The following is a 22,089-nucleotide window of genomic DNA, read 5'->3' as shown; positions in this document are numbered from 1 at the left end:
TGACAGGCGCATGCGTGGGCTGCCGTTTGCCTATTGAGCTAGATGTACTTACTCACGAGTGTACTTAAAGTGAGTGTCCTTAAACCGGGGTATGCCTGTATGTGTGTGTTCGTGTAATGTTACCGCTTTAGTTTATGATGAGGGAAAATGGTGTATTTTTTTATTTATTTTTTTGCTATGTAAAACAACGCTTTTTGAGTCATGCACTGAAGGGTCGATTCTTCTTTTTTTTTTTTTCCTCCTTGAAAATGAGTGTGGATATGTATCCATTTTGTATCCCAGAATGCACCGCGGTCATTTCTATGTTTCATGACACCGCCTTGATTTAGTGTTACCTTCTAGTGAGTGCTAGAACGGTTTTTATGGTTGTGATTATGCTAGATGATTGCAGCTGGGCAGGAACATACTGTAAGAGGATGAATAATCTGTAAAATAAGCACTGTATTTGCAACCTATATCAATATATATACATTTGCATGAGGCACTGGCTTATTCACAGACCAATGATGTTGAGCGGCCTACTGTGCATTGTGGGTTCCTCTGGGGTGTAGGTTAGTATAACCCCTCCTATTTTCGATTTGTATTCCCTGTTCCTCGGTGTTGTCCGATTGTAATGGCTGTCTTGATGGTGAATCTACTCTTGTTTCTGATGTTCCTCCTCCTGCTTTCTAGGAGCCTTGGGGTGCACTTCTCCAAAGTCCGCTCTCTGACCTTGGACTCCTGGGAGCCAGAGTTACTGAAGGTGAGGGAGTGGTCAAGCGATTGTTGTCACTTGGCCAGGGAGTTGCTACCTCCACCTGGAAGGAGAGAATAGGGGGACTAATTTTGAGTATTTTCTCCATCTCTCTCATTCTCTGTTGACTGAATTCAGCTAATGTGCGAGCTGGGGAACGCCACCATCAACCAGATCTATGAGGCGAAGTGTGAGAACCAGGGCCTAAAAAAGCCAACCTCAGGGTGTTCTCGGTAAGTATCTCACTCCTCTTGCCCAAGGGCTCTGGACATGGGGTCTTGCAGGCCTTGTCAAACGGGAGCTTCACAGATTAACTTCGCCGATCTTTACCTTTTTTTGTATAATTGGATCACTAATTTAAGGGTTCAAAATGATTTGACTATTTTAATCGAAACTCCGGCTCCCCGGACACACGTATATTTTATTACCAGCTGACGTTATCGATCAGCTCAGATTACATAACGTTCTAACTTTATAGGAAGCCGATTTTTTGGCCATGTTTCTAAGCGGTGCTATGACACTGTCCGGCAGAGGAAGATACTTACAACCCATTCACTGCAAGGTGTCTTCCTGTCCTAGAAGGTGTCTTATAATAGAGCGCTACTAAGCAAATATGAGCCGTTGTCTTTGCTGCGATATGTTTTACTCCTGTGTGGTTTGTTATTCTTTCCACTTTGGTATGTATTTCTCCCATTTTCCCCTGCGTTTCTCTGTAAATGGACTCGCTTCTCGTTTTCAGACGGGCTGCAGCAAAGAATGTATAACTTAAGATACTCCGTTGGTGTTGTAGGGACCTCGGGCACATTGCTTTGCAGCATTTTGCCTCTTCTCCAGGGGTGGCCAACTCCAGTCCTCAAGGGCCATCAACAGGTCTGGATTTAAGGATATCCCTCCTTCAGCACAGGTGGCTCAGTCAGCGACTGAGCGACCTGTGCTGAAGGGATATCCTGAACACTTTGGCTGGTGGTGGCCCTTGAGGACTGGAGTTGGCCGCCCCTGTGCTAGAGTAAAGAACAAGCTAAAATTCTCTGTTACACAATCCCCTTTGTTCTTTCAGGCAGGACAAAGAGGCGTGGATAAAAGCAAAGTATGTGGAGAAGAAGTTCCTGAAGAGGTTGGGAAGTGTTCCGATAGTAAATGAGAGGAAGCCCCAGCGATGGAGCGTGAAGAAGTGTCAGCGCAACAACAGCGCCACCAAAGGGCCATCTTCCCGCAGAAAGTACAGACACGAGGCAGGGAACGCGTCTCCAGCCATGCTCTCCTCAGGTAAGGAGATGTTCGGGCTGCCTTACATAAGACGTGTCCCTACACACGGACACACACACACACATATATATATATATATATATATATATATATATATATGTATATATACACATACACACACACACACACATATATACACACACACGCACGCATATGCACGCACGCACGCATATGCACGCACGCACGCATATGCACACACACACGCACGCATATGCACACACACACACATATATATATAGATATATACACATATACACACGCATCTACATATACACACACACATCTACATATACACATTTACACATACACATACACATCTACATATACACATACACATCTACATATACACATACACATCTACATATACACATCTACATATACATACACACACACATACATACACACATACACGCACACACACAATACACATACACACACATACATACACAAAGATATATATATATATATATACACACACTTGATTTTCTCTACTCATTACACTCCTTTTCATGCTGGTCCGTTTCTCCGGACAGCTGCCACCCTGGAGCGCAAGTTCCGCCGGGATTCTCTCTTCTGTCCGGATGAGCTGGACTCCCTCTTTTCTTACTTTGACACGGGATCCGGGCCACGCAGTAAGTATACATCGCACGACACTGCTCTTCACTATCCAGTCGTTGCTTCCCCCCCCCTTCTATTCGTTGCATTTGAGGTTAGAATCTAACTCTTCATTGCTGTGGCAGCCAGCTCAGCATGGCTCTGACGCGCTTCGCACTTACCTAGGGTTATCACGGGTACAAAGATTTAGGAGGAAGGGAATCAATGGGGTTTGCTCCAGTGTTGCTCTTATACCAAAAATGCCCAATGAATTGGGCTATTTTAACCCCAGGGGAGATAACCTTTTCTAAACTATGCTGAGTCATATTAGCTAACAAAATCTCAAGTCTCTCCCACCGCAAGCCTAATCAAAGTAACCCGCTCCAGTTCCGATTTGCATTACCTTGGGCTATTTTCTTTAAAACTTTCCAAGCTGTTTTGATTTATTTTGTTTCTCAGAAATCGCTAAAGTGCTGAGCACACATTATAAATAAGTTATGGTGGGTAAAAAAGTGCCAAAAAACCCTCCACCGTATTGCATACAGCAAATAAAAATATCACGTTGTGAGCACATTTGCATGTCTCAGACAGGTCTGCGACCCCTGCTTTTCCCCATTATCTCCCAGCATGCAGTGCTTCCACTGCAGCCAGGGATTCTGGGTAATCACGTGCAAATGAGCACACAGGGCCACCTTTTGCTTCAAATCCATTTTATGGCCCCCTATAAGCTTATGCCTGCCTCAGTGCACAGCTTTTAAACACACCTCGCTTAAAGCGTTGACAGAAGTTCAGTTTTCATCCAGGTTTATCAATGTCTACCTGGGTGCCGTGCTTATATGCAGCGCCACACTGTCTGTGGCGGATTTCCCATGAGGCCCGATAGGCTCGGGCCTGGGGCGGCCCACATTGGCGCTTGCTGCCTGCGCATGCGTGGCCGGCAACGTGACGCCCCATACAGTGTCTCGTTGCCATGGCAACAGGGCGGCGTGGCGTCAAGTGACGCTGAAGGAGGAGGGTGGCACCATTTAAGTGCCTACGGGCGGCATTTTTTGGAAATCCGCCACTGCACACTGTGTATTCGAGTCTTCGTGCAGCCAGTCAGGTTCTTGCATGCGATTGCTGGTGTTGTAGTCACGCAACTGATCTATCCAATGGACGATGAATAGCAGGGATGGGAAGGGGTTAAAGTGACGGCCTTGCATAGACGAGCTTGTAAGTTTGATTCTAGCCTCAGCGAGTTGCACTCTGCTTGGCCTTCGATCCGTTCATCTCTCCGGGACTCCGGGTTTAGGAAAGTCATACGTCTCTGTTCTCTTTTTATGGAGATTGTTCCGCAGATCCGATCTCCCGAAACACAACGTTCCGCCTCGGGGGTGGCTGCATGAGTAGTGTAATTGCAGAGCGCTTTGTAATGGAAACACACTAAAACTATAAATATAATAATATTATTATTTCTGTGACCGTGCCCATCGCCTTCCTCTTAGGTGCCGGCCAGCTTCCCGCGCAGCACCCCCTGTTGGCTGCACCGTGGAATGGCAGTGGCGCTGAGCCCGGTGACAGCGCTATGCCGTTTCTCCCCGACGGAGGTAAGGTCAGCGGTAAGAGAGACCGATACACACACAAGAGAAGGAGGGTGGGTGATAGAGCGGGGGGTGGGGGGTGTCACACTCCAAACCCTGCACACAAATGTAATTTCCATCCCGAACAGCCTTATTTAGTGAGTGTGTTTAGGTTAGCTATAAGATGCGGTTAGAACAGTGTCGGCACACTGTAGTCCTCAACGGCCACCAACAGGTCAGGTTTTCAGGATATCTCTGCTTCCGCACCGGTGGCTCAATCAGTGACTGAGACTGAGCCACTGATTGAGCCACCTGTGCGGAAGCAGAGATATCCTGAAAACCTGACCTGTTGGTGGCCGTTGAAGACTGGAGTTGGCCGCCCCTGGTTTAGAATAAGCAGGTAGAATATTCAAGTCTAGCCACAGCTGAACGACCTACTTTATTTCCCTGTCTTCCTCCTATTCATTCCACATTAATGGGTGTATACGGCATTAGTCCTGGGGTTGGCTAAGACATGGATAAATGTTCTGAACATTGGCCGAGCCTATTAGGCATGCCTACTGTATTAGTGGCTTTGTTTCCGTGGTGCTCTGCGCTGTACTTCAGTCATCAGAAGCAATTGGTGGACTATTGTGTGGGCATATTTAAAGTGCCAGCAAAGTGGGTGGGCTGAACTGCTAGCAATGTGTGCAGTTGGACGGGAGTGATCATTGAATCAAAGGACTGCACTGGGTTCTGAGACCCCCAGAAAAGGAAATACACAACTTGGTGAATTTGTGGGCAGCCACCATTATATCTGACTTCGCACAAGTGTCCGAGACATCGGTCATCAGCTAGTTGGTTACGAGTACAAGATAACGTGTACATGAGAACTCCCCAAATAAGTCATTTCCCCCAGATGCTGACATCTGCTGCAGGGCATATTCCCACTGGCATTCGGTTTGCCACGAAGCGCTGACGTCCTGGTGTACCCTACAATGTTAGAAACCCGGGGAATGGTTGAGCAGGCGTCTCTAGCGAATGCAATGGTTTTAGCACTCGCAGGGGGAAGAGTTCTGCAGAACCACACGTGTTCACTATAACAACCTGGATCGGTGGTGCAATCTGTATCTATACTATTCCCAGTATATTAGGAAAAGAAGGATGGGGGGGCTGTGTTGGTCCTTTCTTCCATGTAATAACAAAGGAGGGCGAGGGAGGAGGGGGTATGATACCTTTTTATTGCACCAACAATTAGTTGGAATGTTACAACCTTTCAAACCTCTCAGGGCCCTTCATCAGGTGTTATGGGAATTAATAGAAATATTCTGAGTATCCTACGCTCTCATACCACTTAAAGCAGAGAGCAGCAGTCTGCTCAAATCCTACCACTGAGGTTTTATGGAAACGTGCAGACGTTTGCTTGGGAGCCACACATTTGGGGCTAGCATCCTTTTGAGACACGGTCTCTATTTGTGTCTGCTGTGTTGTATATTTTGCTTGGGGAAATACCGCTGCTGCCTGCAATTTTAGCTTTGCGTCCTTGTATTAGCAGCTGTCTATTTTCAGTGGTTTTAGTGGAGTGTTTGTGTATTGTGTGTGTGTTTGTGTGTGTGTTTGTGTATTGTGTGTGTTTGCGCCCAGAGCTCTGTGTGGAGTAGGATTGCTGTCTGATTGATAGCACAGCATCCCTGGCACTTCTGGCAGCAGAGGTTTCCAATGTGAAATGCTGAGACCTGGCTGTATACCTAAATGCAACACAGCAAATCTGAGACACGTCGTGGGGTTGCCAGGTGTCCAGTATTGAACCGCACTGTCCTTTATTTGGACGCTCTGTCGAGTAAGAAATGAGAGGTAATGCTGGACATGTGTGTGTCCGGTATATTCTCTATGTACATAGTGAGCTGACCGGCTTGGGGGTCCACGGGATTTCCCCGAGCAGGGAGAGAGCGGGGCTGTTGATAGGGGGCTGGGAAACTTCCTCCATCCTGATTGGCTGCTGCTGGGTAATGCAGCCAATCAGGAGGTGTCAGAACTCTGGGGGTGGGGCCACGGAGAGGAGGAAACAGCATGGAGTATAGACAGGTGAGAGGGGGTGTGTGTGTGTGTGTGTGTCTCAGTCGCGTCAGACCTTTCACCATTGTGTCCAGTATTTTTGGAGAAGTCACCTGGCAGCCCTAGACACGTGTTCTCTGTGCAAGGCATGTTATGTGCGTTCTCTGAGCCCCTTCTCACTCTCTCTCTGCCTTTCAGCGGTCTGTGCATTAATATGAGTTTGCTGTGTATCTTGTTGGACCTGCAGGTTTAAGCAGTGACAGCGGCCTCGGGGGTAGCACGGACGGCAGCAATGACATCCTAGTTTTTGGTTCTGTGGTGGACAGTGTCACAGAGGAAGGTGAGTGACCCTTTCCCACGTGTTAAAAGTGAATGAACCCCTTTTATGTCTCTAAATACTGTGCGCCTTTCAGGACAACCCTGATATTTTCCTCGTGAACTGACCCCATATACACCACACATGAAGGACACAATCTCTCCTAGTGCAGTATTGTTTCCTTATACACACTTTTACCTCTGCACCTCATCTCCAACCCACGCAGCAGTGTTACTGCTTGTATTACAGTATCCTCCGCAGCTCCATAACTACACCTCATATAACCTTGATATTACACCATGCCCAAAACACGTCTACCGCTCCTCATTCCTCTTCCGCATTTGGAGATTGTCTAAAAACAGGGGAAACAATTGTGTGCATGTAAAGCCTAGTAAGGGGAGCCAAGCGGCCCCCAACTTGTAGACCTCGGAAGGTAGGTGGGAATAGAGAATATGAAATAGGCTAGAAATACCAGTAGAAAAAGATGCACCATAGTTGGTGAACATCATTGCCGTGATGGGGTAAATGCAGCGAAAGAACTCTAAAACCCTGCAGAACTGACACAACAATCATCTTAGATTTGGTATTGTCTGCTTCAAGAGGGAGTAGGAAAAACAGGCTGACCAGATGGGTCAAATATTTGCAGTCAATTTCCAGAATTTGCGTCATCCTGATCATCTAAAAAAATACACGTCTTTTGCTGTGTGTCTCTCAGTGCGCAATCTCTTGTCTCTAACCTGTGATTCCTGTTGGGATTTCAGAGTGCCAGGTCTCCGAAGAGTCAAGTGGGGAGGCTGAGACAGAGCAGGAGCCGTCTGACCCAGAGGACCTGCAGGAGCTGCACCCGGGGCTGTTGATGTACAAGGCGTCACATGCCAGGAACCTGCCCGTTATGGCTGCAGCTCTGGCTAACAGGGCCGATGTGAACTGGGTTAATGACGAGGATGAAAACAAGACCCCGCTCATCCAGGCTGTGATCGGGGTACGCATCGGTAGCCTCCTTTCCTGCGAAACAGATAGGTTCAGCAAATATCGGCTGCTAAGACAATAAGACATAACTGGGGTTTGGTTACCATCAGCAATCCAAACCTTTTGGGCTTCAGATCACAATCATCCGATGACGAAAGGGATAAACTAGAAGAGATTCTAGAGCTAAGAAGTAGAGTGAGGAAACTGAGCAGACTTAGGCTAAGGTCCCAGTACCTCCGCTGCACGCGCGCCCGCGAGGCTGGCGGCGCGTGCAGCCGATTCCTCGGTCTGCAGGGAGCTGCAGACCAAATGACAGGGGGGGGGGAGGCGTGACGAGGGCGTGGCCGTGACGTCACCCGGCAGGTTCGCCCTCATTGGCTGAACTGCCGGGGGGCGTGGCTTAGCGCTCCGTCGCGACTCCTGATCACAATTCTCTTGCGAGCAGGAGTCACTGTCGGCAGAGCGCGGCGCCTCCCTCTCGCAGCGGGCCCGGTCCCATTGTGCAGCGGCTGTTGTCCCTGCAGCGTCCCCAACAGCGGGCACTGCAGCAGCCAGCGGGGACCTGGCCTTAGGTTACCAGTTTGTGATGAAGGCGGTCTCTATGGTTCTGAGACGATTGGTGGCATATTCCAATGTTACATATAAGCAGATGAAACAGCATGTCAGTGGGGTATCAGATAACCATCTTCCTTTTTAATAAAAATATATTTTCTAACATACCTGTAGCACTGGCAGGGCGCATCTCACTGACCATAAACTGTACAGGTACAATAAGACTTTGCCCAAAGAGTTTATATTCTAATTCTAGACACCGGCTGATAAAGGGACATGCCCCAAATCACTGGCATCGGATTATGACCTTGAGTTCACCCGCATGGCATTTACCAGTAGGGCACCTTTATGAGTACTTCTGTATTTCCATGCTCTGTGTTTTTGGGGGGGGTGGGGGGGAACAGGCAGGGGGAAGAGTCCACCGTGCGTTTTTACTAGTAGGTTGATTGTAATTCAATGTTTACCTCCCCCCAGGGCTCACTCCTAGCCTGCGAATTCTTGCTGCAGAACGGGGCGGATGTGAACCAAATCGACATGAGAGGACGAGCACCTATTCATCATGCCACATATCTGGGACACACTGGGTAGGTGCCGGGAGGTGCATCTGAGAATGGGGCAACATCTGCATGGTAGCCAGTGGTGAACAAAAATACTCACTCCCCCTATAACCGAATGGCAACTAATAATGTAGCTTCAGTGGCATTAATGGGGGGAGGGAGCTGATGAAAGTCAAGAGAATATTACATTGGCTCAGAGATTGTATTTTTGGGGGATTATATTAACCCTTTTTGGAATGCCCTATGTGCACGGGTATATGCTTCAGATGACCTTTTTAATATCCATATGCAGTGTTTGTTGCCTCTTTGATCACATGTACCGCCTCGCAGGCTTCTGAGTGGGTTCGCGCCACTAGTTGGCTACCTCTGCTGAGCCTGTATTCCTGCTTCTAATGCATGGCTGTCCTTCCCCAGTCAGGTCTGCCTGTTCTTAAAGCGAGGAGCCAATCAGCATGCAGTGGACGAGGACGGACAGGATCCCCTAAGCATCGCCGTGCAGGCCGCCAATGCAGACATCGTCACTTTGTGAGTGTCTTCTCTTTGACCACCATCTATGACTGTGGTAGGCAACTCCAGTCCTGAAGGGGGCAACCACCAGGTCAGGATAACCCGGCTTCAGCACAGGTGGCTCAGTCGAAGACTGAGCCTCTGATTGAGCCAACTGTGCTGAAGCAGGGATATCCGAAAAATCTGACCTGTTGGTGGCCCTTGAGTATTGGATCTGCTTACCCCTGGTCTATGTGAACATTGTTCAGCCTTGTTTTACACCTTCATTTCTGATGTTTATAGAGCAAACCCAAAGCTTAGCCTTATCTCACCGTGGTCGGTAATCGGTAAAGCGCGGTGTGGGGTATCGTGCCCGGTTTGGCGGTAACCGCCATTCAAGTCATCGCGCTTGGATGACTCCCGGCCTACGAGTCATATGTGCTGAAGTAGGACTCAAGATGTGTTAAAACGTATCCACATTGAGTTATATTGCGCTTGTAACATCGTTACTTTGCAGCTGCTCCTCCCATCACCATTCATTAGTAAAGTCATAGCACATTAATTAAAGTGTTTAGCGGTTGAGGGATTAAGTTAACCGATCTTTGTGAAAGACTTCTTGGGGCAGAAATGTTTCTGTCCTTTCACTCGTGCTCCTGACTTCTGGTCATCCCAAGATACCCACCCAGTGCAGGGTTTGGACATGGGTATAGTCAGTGGTTGACAAATCACCAAAAAATCTACTCGCCACACAAAAAAAATCTACTCACCACCTAGTACCAAACGTGTGCTGCTGGGGCCAATATTTACTCGCCCGGGGGTTAAATCCACTCGCCCGGGGCGAGCAAATGTATAGGTTTGTCGAACACTGGGTATAGTTACTGTAGAACCCCAGTCGCTGTGGGTTGTGAACCTCCTAACTTTGGTGGATTTCTCAGGATAATCAACAGATGGATGACTCAACCTTTGATGAAATGGACTTCCTCCTCCCACCAATGTGTTGATTTGCCACCCTACGATATCATCCATAGGTGCATCTTCCAAAACCATATAACTTGTGCCATATTCCATTACTGTGGGAAGGCCACCTCCAGGTGCAGGTTTTTAAGTTTATAATCCTGATATAATCTGCCCTAGAATTTATCCGCTGCGGGAACCTTTACTATCGGCCTCTTACTCTGTTTCGGCTCAGCACCAGTTCATTAGAATAGCCGCTTTATGTATTCAACACTTTAATTAAGCGGAGGTCGCACTTGGAGCATACCAACTGCTGCAGCTTCACGATTAACTCTGTTTTGCCTGCCAGCTTCTGGTCTGCCAAGGAGACTGGATCTCCATCGTGGCCACATGCATCCTTGTCATTTGTAAGACTGTGTCAAAGTTGCCACAGGAGACAGGAGCATCAGCTCTTTCGTGCACCCTAAAACATTACAAATACTGGAATATATAGTGTCTCGGAGCAGGTAGCTTTTAAATAGTGAAGACAACAGGGAATGACAGAAGTGATAGTCCACGTACACATTGATCAAGGTTTCAGACAGCAGCAAACGTCTCGTTCCAGGAGGAATTGCACAAGGGGGCCTTTGGCCCTAAAAAAAACTCCTCCACCGTGGATGGAAAAACTGGCTACTGTCTACAAACTTAAATATGTAATAACTTAAATGATTACTTATGATGTGCCCGGTTTCATTTTTGATTGCATATCTAGGCATTGAAAGAGGTTCTTTGTCATACTACTCCCATTCCTATGGATACTTTCATGTCTGACGCGCTTATTCCCACTGTGTTATAGTATTATGTCACGTGTATTACTGCTGTTCAGCGCTATGTACCAAGATGGTGCTATATGAATAAAGATATACATACATACTACAGGTAGACTTGCTCAATATATGCCGTGAACAGGAAAAAAAAAGGGAGCCCTTTAGTTTTTCATCATATCTTATATATTTCTCGCTCAATCTCCATGAAAATGGGCACAATTGTAGATCGGTTCTGTAGATTAACACTGTATAAGAAGCATAATGTAGACAATCAACTGATGTCAACTAAATTGATGTGACTGTATTAGGTCAACAAGTACCAGATACACTGCGGTAGGTTCATGCTCATTAGCCGAGAAATAGGAGGTTTTTTCCTTCTTAGCTTGTAAATGTGTTAAACTGGTGTCATCTAATCTGAAACATTAACATTCGTATAAAGTTTGAGTTTAAAGTGTGTGTTCAAAATTGTCCTCTTTCTGCTGCAACGCGCGCCCGAAGACGAGAACGCCACTGTCTTATTGCATAATGGATAACGCGCTGATCCAGCTGCTCCCATTCCCGGACGATACGTTGTTTTATGAATTAGTTTGTTCAGTCCTCCTACAGACCGTCCTTTATCAGGAGTTTTTCATATAAGCGTTTTGACCATAATTCTCGCGCTGTCTCAAGCACTTGACAACGCGCTGATCTTCTTCGCTACGCACCATTTCGGAACTATACACTTGATGAGGTCATCGCGCCCGTCACCAATTCCAAAGAATATTTATTAGATTATCAAATAATTCTTACATGTAATTATCTACCGCGACAGACCCAGAATTTCTCCCATTTTCATGAACACGGAGTGATTTTTCTGCAAAATATGACGAAAAATAAGAGGGGATTTCCCGTTTTTCTCGGAACACCGCGTGTTCGGCGTGTTACGTTTTGTTTTAGGTGTGCATTGCTAATAACTCTTGACGACCCAAGCGGGCGCAGTCAAGCATTAACCCTGTCCTTGCCTCTCCCACCCAGGTTGCGACTTGCCCGGATGAACGAGGAGATGAGGGAAGCAGATGGACCTTTCGGACTACCAGGTCAATATCCCAGCAACAGCCCAACTGAGCAACAGTACAGGAAGTGCATCCAGGAATTCATCTGCCTTAATATAGATGAGTGTTAGTCAGACAGACAGACAGACAGACAGACTCCTCTGGCTCCTGCTTGAAGGAGGTGCAGCTGACCCCTCCTTTGAACTCTACAACACTAGCTGGTCTTTGGCACCCTTTTGGAAACCTGCATGGGGATTGGCTCCTGGCACCAGGGGAGGGATGGATTACATGTGAACCCGTGGGCACGACTAAACCAAAATTTTGGAGGGGTCCGGACCAATTTTTTTTATTTTTGTCCTCATCCCTGCCCCAGCAAAATGAAAGCTGGGATGATATTTCCAGATTCTATGTACTGTTTAGCACTTTTTTTTTTGGAACTGTAATTATAATGAGCTCTTACATAGGCAAGATCACAACGGACACTGAGGAGACTGAGGCAGTGAGATTACCCGTGGCTCGTCTGCCTCTTCAGTGCCTGGTTGTATGTGTATTTGGGGATAAACGGGAAGTGACTACCAGCTGAACCCTGTGAAAGGTCCTAAGAAGTTCAGGGAGGGCAATGAATACCAAGGAACTGGTTTGCGTCCGCGGTTTGGGGGGGTGGGTGGGGGTTAAAGTGTTCCTGATTTTAAGGGGCTCCCCTGAACGAGCAACCAGAGCCGCGGCCCTTCTTCCATGAACGAGAAGTTGGGGTATGGCGCTTGGCGGAAGGGGGCGACTTCTGAGCAGATTAGTGTTTGCTGTAATGCTGCGGGGCGGTGGCGTTCTCCGATACTCACATTCCAAGCACTTTGCTATTTTGAGGTTGTCTGATTCCTGGTGCTTTTTTTTTAGTGTGATAAATAGATACAAGATCCTTCAGCTTCCCCTACCCTTCTTCAGCTATTTTGTCCTGTGTCTCAACCCGTTCACTGGCTGAGAATGCAAGAACGATTCAGAACACAGCGGGAATCCCTGCTACTTATTGTGGGTCTGTGATCAATGCGTAGCCGTCCTGCCCTCCATCTAGCTTAACCACCAATAGGAAGTTTTAAGAAACCTCCTATTATTAATTGAGAGTAGGGTAGGCATCTCCATCTAATGGTTTTGCAACTTTCCACATCTTTATGTCTTGGTTGTTCTCCCGTAGGGTTATCGAAGACCATTAGTTATGCCCATCGCAGCCGCAAAACGTGTTCGCTGCCAATTCTAGCAGCGTTGCTGTCATGAGCACCACCATCTCGGCAGTGAATGGGTTAAAGGACCCGTGTTAACAATCCCCTTCATAGGGAGTCAACAAAGTGCACTAACTACATTTGGGGAAGCCAGCTGTGTTATACAGGCCGTTACTCTGGTTGAGCCCCCAACAGCAGAGATGCAGTGTAGGGGGCTTTAACAGAGTCTCCACCCAGATACGAATTTAATCACAGGCGTTCCCAAGTGCATGCCTATGTCACTTCTAGTGCTATGCAATTCCATTGTATGAAGAGATCAGGAAGTCAGGGACACACAGAGAGGACTGTTAAATACCTGGGGACTAATCTTCACCAATGCCTGATCTTGTCATCAGTTGTCCAATTCGCATCTGCTTAGACTAGAGTCATTTATTCACACCCATCCTTTTCCACGAGGCTCTTTAGAGCTTGATTGATGAAACCATCTTCAGTGTAGGGTCGCCCACCCCGAAGTTGGGGATTGTCTGGTTATAACCTAGGATCGTGCTGTATCGTTATAATAGCCTCATAACCTCTAAAAAGGCTTATCAAAGCCTTGGATGATAACAAGCACCTTATGCCCACCACACCTGCCAGTTGGCTTGTAAGGTGAAGTGGAGAAGATGGCAGCCCTCCTCCCCAGAAAAGTACCCCCCTTAAAAATAATTACTATTCTAGTTTTATTGCTCACTATAAAACATGCAATAATGATGTAATCATATACTCGCCAAATAATTAAATAAGTAGGAATGGCAGCCATATTTTATTAGTCTCCAATGGCCTCGAACATTCATAAAGATGTCTCCTGAGTCCCATATCAAAAGAACCACTGTAAAAAGCATTGAAAGGGTCGCTAAAGATGTACACCACCAGGCAGGGTGTACCACTGCCATACGGATCTCACAGAGCTGTGGATTAAGGATCCCGTGAATCACTTGGCTAATATGTTTCCTAATCGCAATCCAATCCATGAGCAGAAAAATCAGGACAGCCAAACCAGAATGCACTGCCAGGCAGAAGCGTGGGCTTCTCATGCTAACCACAGACCAGCGGGACGCCCTCTGTGCAGGGGAAAAGGTGCTATCTTTATTTGGAGGTTCAAACATATGGCCATTTTTTGCTACTTTCGGCCCTCAGGATTTCTTACACTCGGTAACAGGAGTTTATTTGCCACAGGGGCATTTAATGAAGGGTAGAGTGTAGTCACCAGAGGAAAGCTAGCTATGAACTCAAGCCAGAGTCAACACTCCGATGCATCCCGTCGTGTCCTGTCTACACAGGATCCACCCTATCAGTGCAGAAGAGGAGGTAGAATGAGTTTTTGTCCTCTTCTGCAGGAGTGACGAGGTTATTATTTTCTGGTAAAAGCTGTACATTTTATGTAAAGGAAAAAGTAAATACTTGTGCACTTTTCCTCCTTCCAGTATGGGAGAGGCGTGTGTGCGCGCGTCTGTGTGTGTGCGCGCGTCTGTGTGTGTGTGTGCGCGCGTGCGTGTTTTTATTTGAGTAAATGTAACTTGGTAAGTGAAATGTATTTTTTTTTTTTTTTTTTTTTTTTTACTTATTTAATTTATTATAGTTTATGCCAAGCGGAACAGTTGAATGCAGGCAGATTAAATACAGTGGACATACTGCCGCAAAAGTTTTTTTTTTTTTTTTTTTTATCACCCACCCTTCCCCCTACTCCCCCATTATAAGAAATATTATTTTGTGGAAAATCCTACTTGCCTTTCCCTCTGCTGCGTATTGAATGTGTGTGGGACACAGCATGTGTCACTGTGGATAATGGTTAAGCCTCTTTCTGAAGAAGAGCCCTACAACCAGCGTGGGCATTAGCTGAATTCTACATTGCTCTGAAGGCTTCTTGGTAGTGTAGATCAGGGGGTGCTGAACTCCAGTCCTCAAGGCCCCCCCACCCCCCGAACAGGTCAGGTAGTCAGAATATACCAGCTTCAGCAAAGGTGGCTAAATCTGACCCTCTGAGCCAACTGTGCTGAAGCATGGACTGATAAGGACGGGAGTTGAGCACCCCTGGTGTAGATGTTAATGGCACATCTTCTATATTCCAACCTTTATGTACATTGATTATTGGCGTTTGGCGTATGGCTGGATGGATGTCACACCCTGGAATGTGCTGATTTGTTTTTATTGGGGTGTCTCGCGAGCCCTTCCAGGGGCAGATGGTCTTCTTACTTTTTTTTTCTGTAGAAACTGGAAATCTAACCTCTTCTTTGGGAACTTCTCTTTTTGGATAGGGATGTTTTTATCCCAATTGTACGATTCATTTTTAAGAACTATTTGACACTCTTCTGACATATTTCTGATCTTTTCCTGGTCGCCTGGCTTTATGGGAGGGATCACGGGGATGTTAAAACGTCTCATTGAACATACATACCTTGGAATCAAGCTCTTATCCTACTACTGGATGGATTTGACCAATGTTGCCGTCAGTCTTGTGTCTAATGGGTTAAGGAATGAACCACTCTGTTGCCAGGGGGCGTGCTAGGCATTTGTAAAGCTATAGGGTGCTAGCCCCTTGGCAGCAATAGGGTTAATGGCGGTAATCACTCCATCTCTCGCTTGGCAGGTATAAACATTATACCACCGTCAAAACTACAAGCAAAGAAGGGAGGGTAGGCGTGTTGGTCTTTTCTTCCATGTAGTAACACAGGAGGGAGAGAGAGTAGCGGGTGTGATATGTTACAAGCTTTGGAACCTCCCAGGGTCAGGGTTACCCGATGAAGGACCCCGAGAGGTTGGAAAGCTTGTAACATGCCAACTACTTGTTGGTCCAATAAAAAGGTATCATACAGTACCCCATACTCCCTCTCCCTACTTTGTTACTACATACACACTATCAGAATTCATATCTGAAGCCTCTGAAGAAAAGTTATATTTACCATGTGCTGTTAGGAAGGGATGTAAGGAAATATTGTTTCAAATTCAATTTCCCCAGGGGGATGTTTACAGAAAGGCTTGCTGTGGTTTTCAGTTTATTTTTACATTTGTATTTATTTTGGGGGGATTCTGGTGCAATCTAATTGAAGGTTTGTATTATGCATATTTTCCCTTTTAGCGGGAACTAAAAGGATGACTGTTATTGTTTCATCCTTTTCCTATACTACAGTTTCTTCAAATACTTTTTCCTATAGCACTTTTTCATTTGAAATCGATGGAAACATAACCCTTTTAGGATCTTGCATTGCTGGCCTCCCCATCACTGAGATCACTCACACTCACGAGCTCACACACACACACACACACACACACACACACACACACACACACACACACACACGCTCAAACAGTAGATTAATTTTCCGTGTGTTACACAGAACAGTTTTTTTAGTGTTTCAGTGAGATTTGCTTAGATTTTTCATTCCATTATATAGTGAAGTAAGATCTAGATCACGAGTGACCAACTCCAGTCCTGAAGTGCCACCAACAGGTCATGTTTTAAGGATATTCCTGCTTCAGCACAGGTGGTTCAATCAGTAGCTCAGTCAATGACTGAGCCATTGATTGAGCCACCTGTGCTGAAGAAGGGATATCCGTAGAACCTGACCTGTTGGTGGCACTTGAGGACTGGAGTTGGCTGCCCGTGATCTAGTTGCTATTGCATTATACTTTATAGCGTCAGTTTGAGCTTTACTACTTAAATATTATGGGGAAAATGGAGTTATGTCTCCATCAACCTTTCTTACCTCATTTGACATGTGGGGTGATCTAGAACTTCAGCTACTCACTCTTGGTTCTTCTTTATATTTACGAAAGCCTTGGTCTACCTAGAACCTTTTCACAAGCACAATAATTAGGGGGGTGGGATGCACACATAAAATGGTTATATGGTGTTTTTACCTGCTTATTGGGTCTTCTGTTTCCAGGAAGATCTGATTATCCAGCACTAGTAGGTTTAGCTGATAATACACCTGATTCCTCTGGGGTTCATGGGGGTACGAGTCTTCAATAAATATTTTATGTTCAGATAGCTCCGAAATGCAACACGAAAATGCTGCTTAAAATAATTTGAAGCAACAGCAATGCAAATATAAATCAATGTGGCTGGTTAAAGGGGCCGGGAGAAAGAAGTATGGGGCCCACTGATACGCATTCTGGTCCCATTAACCAGCAACAAAAAGCCGATTTCCCCTAACCCCTGAATGTTACCGTGACAGAGCTCCAATCAGAAAACACGACATACTTATTTTGTGTTTATTAATATTCCGAGGGCGTGTTCCGTAGGAGTTGATTACTACCTGTGTATAGTTAATTGTGGCATCCGGTTAATTTGCTATTTTAGGACTATTTTATTTCAATAACCGCCTGGCCGGAGATTTCATTCCGTGAAATATGCATCATGCGCTCCATGCTTATAGGGGTGAAAAGATGCTCAAGGTCACTTTGCAGCAACATTTTGGAAAGCTTGATTCTTGACCTTGGCAGCTGAGGCTGTCCCTTGGAACGGATGCTAATTGCATGATGTGCTAGTTACACAGCTGCTACTTCTGGAGGCAAGTGAGGTGGGATATGCTGATGTTGTATGGTGTACAGTGAGTTTCGAACTGGTGTCTCTGTTCTGTCACATTCAGTTCTGCACCAAGGAGCAGTCTGGCTCAGCCGCGTCCGGCTTCTGTTTTGGAGCATCTTTGCGACTAAAGTATGACCGGTTCTGGTTCTGCTCAGCCTTTATATCATTCGGAGGGAGACGAGTACCCGTTGTAATTGGGCAAACAACTAAAGCAATGTATACATTGTGTGTAAACCTGAGATCCGTTGCTATGCATTACTAGTACACACTAGTGTCTTCGCAAAGAAGGCGGTGCATTGCGTCCTGCCCACGTATATAACCTCTCCAAAGAGAAATGTCAGGGAGGAACATGTGCATGATGGGTTTGAGAGGCTGCACAATCCTGAGAACCCCCTCTCGCTGTAAATAAGCAAACACTTCTGATACCTTTTCCCTTCCTGCTTACACCTCGGTGGTGCTCCTTCTTGTTTGCTTGTTCAACTTCTAGCTGTAATCTGTGAATATTCTATGTCATGATCCCTGTGCTATTTAAACCCACTGTTTCCAGATGGGCTTGTGGTTCTGCAGGTCTCTTGGCAGCAATGGGTTTTATATATATATATTTATATATATATATATATGTGTGTGTGTGTGTGTGTGTGTGTTTTCACTGTTCTCTCAATCTTAAAAACACTGTTAATAAAATCATATTCCAACTCTTAGCTTGTTCTGCTTGGTTTCTGATTGCTGTCTGGCTTCTTTAATATATTAACATCTTCACTGTGATTTTTACCTTTGGCTTCCCACAGGACTTCTTTCTGTGCTGGGATGTCTGCATGAGCTGTACCTATAAGGCCACTTCTATTTGACACATAAATAGCTTAAGGAGGCAGTCCAAGCGGCACCTTAAAGAAAAAAAATGTATTAATGTTTTAATATATGCAGCCTTTGATTACCTTTGTTGAAAACTACAGTAATTGCTGAAGCTGTCGATCGATTCGTTCTCCCGTGATCGGTCAGCAAAGATCCTGCTTCCCAGGGTTCACTAAATGGCCGCTTTTCTGTTTCAATCAATCCTTCAGTCAGTGTAACTCAGCAGCTACAATGTATTCTTATATTACTAAGGTAACATTATCTATTGTTACAGTTTGTAGCTCAAAATGCTGGGAATAGTGGCAACACATTATCACAAACTGGAAAGTGTTGCAAATATCTTGGACTGCTTGGGAGGTGGGATAACACCTGCTATAGAAATCAAAGGATGCTCAGTGTATTAAAACTCATAAAAATGGCATTTAGAGTTTAAAAAAAAAAAACTAAATGTAAGTATTATCTAATACTACAGAACTGATTTATATTTAATAAAAATCACACTTGCATGCTATTGCATGAATTGCCTCTTTAACTCCAACCTGATGGTTTCAATAAGCCATCAAAACAAATGAACACCAGCCATATTAAAACTAATGCATGGCTGTTCTCATGCGTGCACACTGCCACTCATCAGCACCACTTCTGTTGCTCTACTTAACATCTCCTCATGTCACTTGCTGATGTACAGTAAGTGGAGCCAAGAAGGTGCAAAGTACTGTACCCCGTAGCACAACCCTGACCGCCCCAATCCTAACGCCACTGTTAACGTAATGTTGCTCTAAAATAGCCTGTTTTTGTGCTTCATGCTGTACATATCCCCCTAAATCCATTGGGGAGGGAATGTGATGGATATGTAAAAACTGTTTAAATTGGGGCGGCACTGTGTTTAAAGTAGTTTGTTTTAGTTTAACGTCCCTTTTTATTTTAGTCTTCTATTTTCACAACCATCTATTTCTTAAAGTCCACCAGCTGCAAAACGGGAGCAGAAAATGGCATCAGATTTATGAATGAAGGAATCCTATTGAAAACACTATACTAAAACATCTGGTGCTATCCATTTGCTCCTGTTTTGCTGCCGGGAGACTGCTTAACATCTCGCGCCCCCCCCCCCCTAAATTCCTCACATTCTCCCTAGCAGTCTAGCTCCCCGGCATGATGCCCCCAAAGGGCAGTTACAGTGGTGGGTTTTTTGTTTCTTTGTTTTTATTTTTCACTCCGTTGCATTGCAGGTGACACCACTTATTTGGACATTTTCCGTGAATACTCCCACATGGCGTCCAACAACCCTGAGAAGCTGAGCCGGAGGAGCGTTCACTTCAGTCATTCCTGCAGATAGTGGGAAGCGAGAGATCATCCCCCCCCCACCCCCCCCCTGCCCTGAACACAACCCCCCCGCCCCCCCTGAAAATCCAGCTGGAACTTTCTCCCTCCAGAATCCAACCCCTTTGTCGGGAGATGAACCTAAAGCATATGCAAATCATAACCAGCCCTGAACACTTAACAAGGGGTTCTCCAACTGTGGCCAATGGTCCAAGACATCCGAGCCCGTGGTGGTCACCGTAACCCTGCACAATTCCCTTCAGATGGTGCTCTCTTGCTGCCTGGCTTCCCTATCACTGTCCTTAGACCCAAGTTTCTGAAAGATAGGCCACAACAAGTGTATATAAATATGTATTTATGGACAAAGCGGAGTCTACAGATGGTCGTCCTCCGAATTAATATTACACTGCAGCGGTCCGCGATTAGGAAACGATAACCCTTGGGTTAAAGCATTCATCTTTTCACTGTAAGACCTAGTTAAGAAGGAAGCACTTTATTCCCTCGTGGAAATGAACATCCCGCGTTGCATAATGATGCGGAGTATACACTTTCAACACTGCAACACTTCCTTTTCAATGCTCCTTTCCCACTTAGATCATAACATATTTTTTTTTTGTAAACTGCCTTCACTTTTTCCTTTTTTCACGTACACGACGACCAATATCCGACAGCAGGTTTCAGCTTTAGAGAAATGTTGGGGATGACTCCCATTTGCCCGTAACCGTACATTTAGACTGTCATTGCGAGCAACTGTGTTCACATGGGACTGGCTGGACGCAGTGCTGTACTGAGAATATTTCGGACACAAGTCCCTGGCTCTAGAAAACTGTTTATTTTTGGTTGGGGGTGGTGATTTTGCCCAAGGTCACACAGAGGTGATGCTGCGATCCAAACGTCTTCAAACACAGTAACGTTGCCGCTCGACTTCTGCTACTTCCCAAATTGGCTGAAATCCCTCAACTATCCAATAAGCACGGCATTGTATATTGTGTATTCTCTGGATATAGTTGCTGTAGGCTTTTTGCACTTGGGCTTCTGAACCTACATGTTGAAAAGTGACTACATGTTCAATTATTAAGCAGCTTGGTAAATGTGTTCCACGTCACTGTATTTCTATTCCATACATCTTGCTTAGCTGGGTCTGGGATTTCAAAAGGGGGGAAAAAAGACATAGGACCAAGAAGCAAACCACTGGCAGACCTGCAATGTAGATTGTGTATAGTGTCTATCCCATGTATTTTCTTTCTCTATTGGTGATCGGCAGCATTTTAGAGCAGGGGTGGCCAACTCCAGTCCTCAAGGGCCACCAACAGGTCAGGTTTTCAGGATATCCCTGCTTCAGCACAGGTGGCTCAGTCATAAGGATTGAGCCACCTGTGCTGAAGCAGGGATATCCTGAAAACCTGACCTGTCGGTGGCCCTCGAGGACTGGAGTTGCCCGCCCCTGATTTAGAGACCCTTAACGACACGCAGTGATACCTACATCTGAATATTGTACAGCTCGATAATGTTTCTCAGATCTTCGTAGTAGTCCATGTTGTGGGTTAAAACATTTACTCATATTTATTATTATTATTTTTTTTTTAAATCTCACAAATGTTCATTTTCATGGGGGTTATGCAAGATTCTGCTTTTATTTGGGACAACATTACCAGGAATTATCACCCTCAATAAGGTGTAGGTGTCTCAATGCAAGTTGCAGTTAAAGTGAGGCAGAGGCACTGTCACCTTGTACCCTTTTCTCAACACTGTATCAAGGAACTTGGAAGGAGTCAACCAGTGCACACGTTGTAACAAAATTGATCCAATTCTGCATCTATGTTGCTCCATTTTTTTTTTATGACAAAAAAAAAAAATCTGCCACCTGTCTGATGTGGTGTAGCCTGGTTAACAGTCGGTAGCAAAACTAAGGAACTAGCCAGCTTCTTACATATAACACAATGTAGTGGGAAAAATGGAGCATTCCACCAATTCAATCTTTGTGTTGATCCATCTCAAAATATACCAACGTTTTATACACATAGCCTTCACAAATGTGTCTGACCATATCCCATGTTCTATCCTAAAAATGACCCTATTGCTGTTTCGAAGGTCTGCCCCACAGTGAAGGTGTTCATCACATAATCTTTGTGTTCTCCAACATGAAGTCTTCCAGCCGGGTGAATCTATGTTTTTCCAGGGCTGAAGCTACATGCAAGTGTATTAACTTTTTGAATTTATGTTCTATAAACTCGTATACCATGTCCAGTTTTCTGGCTGGTCCAGAAAAACTAGAGGGG

General features: G+C 45.6%; 1 protein-coding gene across 2 annotated transcripts in view; it reads left to right on the top strand.

The window, feature by feature from the left end:
- ACAP3 (ArfGAP with coiled-coil, ankyrin repeat and PH domains 3) overlaps window positions 1-21,128 on the top strand; it is a 156,611-nt gene extending 135,483 nt beyond the window's left edge. Inside the window, exons 16-26 of one of the 2 annotated variants that reach the window (XM_075603669.1) lie at window positions 673-742; window positions 872-966; window positions 1,791-1,999; window positions 2,533-2,631; window positions 4,078-4,179; window positions 6,434-6,526; window positions 7,264-7,484; window positions 8,498-8,607; window positions 8,995-9,105; window positions 11,841-11,902; window positions 19,720-21,128. In XM_075603669.1, coding sequence (XP_075459784.1) covers window positions 673-742; window positions 872-966; window positions 1,791-1,999; window positions 2,533-2,631; window positions 4,078-4,179; window positions 6,434-6,526; window positions 7,264-7,484; window positions 8,498-8,607; window positions 8,995-9,105; window positions 11,841-11,902; window positions 19,720-19,826 — 1,279 coding nt within the window. In that variant the 3' untranslated portion in view covers window positions 19,827-21,128. Of the gene's footprint in view, window positions 1-672; window positions 743-871; window positions 967-1,790; window positions 2,000-2,532; window positions 2,632-4,077; window positions 4,192-6,433; window positions 6,527-7,263; window positions 7,485-8,497; window positions 8,608-8,994; window positions 9,106-11,840; window positions 11,903-19,719 lie in introns of both variants that reach the window. The other variant, XM_075603667.1, reaches the window with a different exon arrangement.
- Window positions 21,129-22,089: the final 961 nt, after the last annotated feature.

The sequence above is a fragment of the Ascaphus truei genome, chromosome 6, assembly GCF_040206685.1.
Source record: "Ascaphus truei isolate aAscTru1 chromosome 6, aAscTru1.hap1, whole genome shotgun sequence".
NCBI classification, from domain to species: Eukaryota; Metazoa; Chordata; class Amphibia; order Anura; family Ascaphidae; genus Ascaphus; species Ascaphus truei.
Note: the sequence above shows the minus strand (reverse complement) of the source record. Positions and strands in the feature narration are given on the sequence as shown.